Genomic DNA, 4,628 nt, shown 5'->3' with positions numbered 1-4,628 from the left:
GAGGAAGATAGAATTTCCACTGAGTAGTATACAATCTGTCTTGGTGGGGCTGATGAAAGGAGATGGGGATAGGTCCCTTGTGGTACAATGGTCAATAATTGTTATCAGGACTGACTGCAAGGGTTGGAAATGTAAAGGTGGATGTTTTGAAGCAAAAGGAGAGGAGTGATTGACTTTGCAATCCAGGAGTGGAGGTCCCTGGAACCATCAAGGGAGAAGAGTGGAGAGCAGGACCCTACCAAGAGAAGCAGTGACGCCAGAGATGGAGGCAGAGTTGATGACGTGGAGAGATGAACAGCTGGGGACTTTAGACACAGAGAGAAAGAGGGGCTGTGTGCTGATGACTGGGGTGCAGGCTTGTAGTGTATACTCTTTGGTCGGTTGATGATGCATGGAGGGGATTGTAAACATGGCAATGAAATGATATACAATAGGATGAATATAAAGCTAATGTTCTCCCATGTAAATTATCACATAATTCACAATAAAACATTAAAATAACAGCAATAATTTATCTCAGACTCATAACAGCCATATGGTATTAGATATTAGCATCCTCATTTTGTCCACGAGGAAACTGGAATAGAAAAATTAAAGTAACTTGCCTAATGAAGAACCCAGACAGTTATGTACTCGGAGTGCTGGTGCGGCGCTGTAGAATAAAGCATTGGACTGCAAGGATGGTTTGAACTGCAAGGTCATGATTCCAAACTCACCAGCTGCTCTTTGGGAACCCTATACAGGGTAGCTATGAGTTGGAATCGACTTGACAGCACTTAACAACAACAACAACAACAACAGTTAAGTACTTGAATGGCACACTTAACTCTATGCTTATTAAAGATAATAAATGCTACCTAATTAGACAGAAAAAGAGATGCCATTTTGTCCTGGGACATCCATAGCGGACATAATTGGACTACTGACTGTGTGTGCTCTCCACTGGCATTATTCCAACCACAGAATGAAATGACAGCCACCAGTCCTGACAATTGTAGTGTAATTGCAGTATCTGTGCACTATCTGAGTAACTGAAAGCTTGTGTTTAGCATAAAAATTCCACAAACAGAGACGGATTTGAGATGTCTAAGAGGGTTCCTACTTAAAATAATTCGTTATGGTACATCTCATTGCAAAGCTAAGAGTCTGTTTATGAGGCAAGAAACTATGCCCAAATTCATCTTTTATACATATCACCTTTCTGGAGAACACACCTGAAAGTGCTACCTGCATCCACGTTTTGGATGTCTTGGTCTGTCTGGCTCATAAAACCAAGTTAGAGGGAAGTCAGGAAACTCAAGTCCCAATTCAGGGAACAACAGCACATGAAACATGTGTATATCTAAGCGTTTTGACAATTATGTTTAAAACAAAGCAAAACCACTATCATTTAGTTGATTTTGACTTACAGTGACTCTGTGTAGGGTTTCTGAAGCGATAAAAAGATGAGCAGAAAGCTTCATCTTTTTCTTGTGGAGCAACTGGTGGGTTTGAGCTGCCAACCTTGTGGCTAGCAGTCCAGTACATATCCTACAGTACCACTGTTGTTCTGAAGTGTCGTCGAGTTGGATCCGACCCATAGTGACCCTGTATAGGGTTTCCGAGGAGCAGCTGCTGAACTTGAACTGCCAACCTTGCAGTTCAAACGGCTTTGCAGTCTGGCACATTAACCAGGACTCTAAGACTCCTTTAAAGGATTTATGGTGGTGTTGGTATTGTGTGACATTGAGCTGGTTCCAAGTTACAGAGTTTCTGAGAGTGGCTGGTGGGTTTTAATTACCGACCTTGAGGTTAGCAGCCCCGTGTTTATCATACAGAGCCACACCAGGACTCCAAAGGCTATTGTGGTGGATAATGGTGGTTGTGTGTGTCGAGCTGGTTCTAACACATAGCGACCCTGTACAGGGTTTCCGAGGTTGTAAATTTTTACAGGAGCAGAGAGTCTCATCTTTCTCCCATGGAGTAGATTAGAACTGTTTATCTTGCGGTTAGCAGCCCAACTTGTAACCCACTGTATCCTGAACTCCTTAAAAACTGTATGTTGCTGTTGTTGTTGCTGTTCAGTGCCGTTGAGTTGGTTTCCAAGGAGTGACTGGTGGGTTTCAACTGCCAAGCTTGTGTGTGGTTAGAGGCCACTGCTTATCCTACAGCTCTATACCAGGACTCCTAACGGCTCTATGTTGTTGTTGTTAAGTGTTCTCAAATCAGTTCTGACTCATGGCGACCCTGTATAGGGTTTCTGAGGAGCAGCTGATGGGTTTGAATCACTGAACTTGTGATTTGCAGCCCAGGGCTTATCCTATAGCACTACACCAGAAGTCCAAAATATATATGATATTGGTGGTGGTAGTTCCATGCTGTGGAGTCAGTTTCGACTCATAGAAATCCTATATAGAGTTTCCGAGGCTGTAAACCTTTACAGTAGCAGAAAACCTCATTTTTCTCCTTTGGAGCTACTGGTAGACTTGGGCTGCTAAGTTCGTAATTCACTACATTACCAGGGCTCCTTAAAGGTTATATGTTGCTGTTGTTAAGTGTTGTCAAGTTGTTTCCAACTTACAGTGATCCTATACAGGGTTTCCAAGGAATAGCTGGTGGGTTTGGACCTTGTGGTTTGAAGTCCAGTGCTGATCCTACAGCACCATGCCAGGAGTCCAAAAGGCTATATGCTGCATTGCTGATGTTCAGACTCATAGCGACCCTGTACAGGGTTTCTGAGGCTGTAAATCTTTATGGGAGCAGAAAGCCTCATCTTTCTCCCGCAAAGCCACTGGTAGTTTCGAACTGCCGGCCATGAGATTAGCAGCCTGATTCGTGACCACTATGCTACCAGAGCTCCTTACAATGTTTTGTAGGCGCTAAATAAATAGCAACTCTTATTTTTCTCTTTCAAGATGTATCCCTATTCAATCTTTTCAAAATCTTTCCTGTTCAGACTACTCGGTGTTTCCTTTCTTTGACTTCTAGAGGCATTTTCAGTCCATACCACTCGACTTAGCAGCTAGTGGTGCCCTGCTTTAAGTGTAACTATGCTAGCTAGATGGTGGACTCTGGGAATGCAAGACCCAGGCCATCCAAACATTCCCCCATCTCTGGTCATGCCAGGGCCATACATATGCATGCTTCAAAAACCAGAGCCAACCAGTGATAACCAGACAAGCTATTCCAGTCACCCCTAGCAAAATCCCCAATAGCAAACATGATTCTAAAGTTCTTTATCAGTGCTTGCCCCATGAAATCTCTGTGGGTTTCCTAACCACCTTTTAGTTCTTAGTCCCGAGAAACAACTGCATGAAAATCAGGGTCCTGGGGGCTCTACCTTATTGCCCGTGGCAGTGTCCACCAGGAAGCCCAGGACCTTGAGAATCACCCCGCTCACATCTGAGGTGCACCGGCCCTGACTGAGGTGTCTGAGCATTACCCTAGGTGGTTCCACACTCGGGCTTTGGAGCTCCGGAGTTGGTGAAGTAACAAAAGGGTGAAAAAGTGCCTGGTCAGGCTGGATGACAGACTGAGCATCCGATAGCAGTTCCTTGAGACTTCCCATGTCCTCTTCTTCCTCTTCCTCTTCTATGCACGACTGAAGTATATGAATCACATATTCCAAAAGTAGCAAATGAAACAGATGCCAGGAGCCTACATTTAAATAACAACAAAAAATGAATAAATACAGAGAGACAGAAATCTGTGAAACTAACAATTTTTCTAGGATTTTTAATCCCTGTTTACCTATACCAAACCCATTGCCATTGACCCTAGAAGACAGGATCGGACTGCCCCATAGGATTCCCAGCGCTGTAAACCTTTACGGAAGCAGACCTCCATGCTTTTCTCCTACAGGTGGGTTCAACCTGTTGACCTGCTGGTAAGCAGCGAGCTCGAAACCAATGAGCCACATCACTAGGGCACCTCTCATTCCTAAAGTTACTCCTAAAGGGGCCTGAGTGGGGTCAATCATGGGGGCAGCCTTCCATACCCAAAGAAGCCAAGGCAGGGTAGCTTTTGGGCAGAAAGAAAACAAAAACCAAACCAAACCAGGTGCTATTGGGTTGATTCCAGTAGAATTGTGCTAAATAGGGTTTCCAATGGATGAATTTTTGGAAGTAAGAAGAGGCTTCTAAAAGTTCAAGGAAAAATTTAATTATCTTTTTTTTTTTTTAAGGTTTTTATTGTGGATTGAGTGAAAGTTTACAGGGCAAATCATCAGTTTTACATTCAACAAATCATATACCTTGTTTCATTACAATGATTATAATCCCCTCCATGTACCATCAGTTAATAGTATTTCTCTCTATCCACTTTAGCTTTTATAAGAAAAACAAAAACCACTCAGGCATATATAATAATTTACATCTCCAAAGGGCACATTGTGTAAGTCTGCCTCCTGGCCACCAGCTCTTAGTCCCTCTCTTCCCATGAATCTAGTCTTCAGCCACTCCCCCTTCTCCATGACCCCATCTCTGCCTCCATCTATGGCGCTGCTACTTCTCTGGATAAGTACCGCATTCTGCTTGTGTGTTTCTCTCTTGATGGTACTAGGGTCCCCTGTTTCTGGACTGTAAGATTAACCACTCCCCTTTTTTTTGTTACAAAACTTCTACCTTTATAATTGTGATAGTCATGATTAG

General features: G+C 43.4%; 1 protein-coding gene across 1 annotated transcript in view; it reads right to left on the bottom strand.

Moving 5' to 3' along the window:
- The window catches only part of RFX8 (RFX family member 8, lacking RFX DNA binding domain), a 164,314-nt gene that overhangs the window by 13,287 nt on the left and 146,399 nt on the right, over positions 1-4,628 (bottom strand). Inside the window, exon 14 of the mRNA XM_006870767.1 lies at positions 3,320-3,636. Coding sequence (XP_006870829.1) covers positions 3,320-3,636 — 317 coding nt within the window. The remainder of the gene's footprint in view (positions 1-3,319; positions 3,637-4,628) is intronic.

This window comes from Chrysochloris asiatica, unplaced genomic scaffold (assembly GCF_000296735.1).
Source record: "Chrysochloris asiatica unplaced genomic scaffold, ChrAsi1.0 scaffold00150, whole genome shotgun sequence".
Classification (NCBI taxonomy): Eukaryota; Metazoa; Chordata; class Mammalia; order Afrosoricida; family Chrysochloridae; genus Chrysochloris; species Chrysochloris asiatica.
The sequence above is the reverse complement of the archived record's forward strand: the minus strand, read 5'-3'. Positions and strand labels throughout refer to the sequence as shown.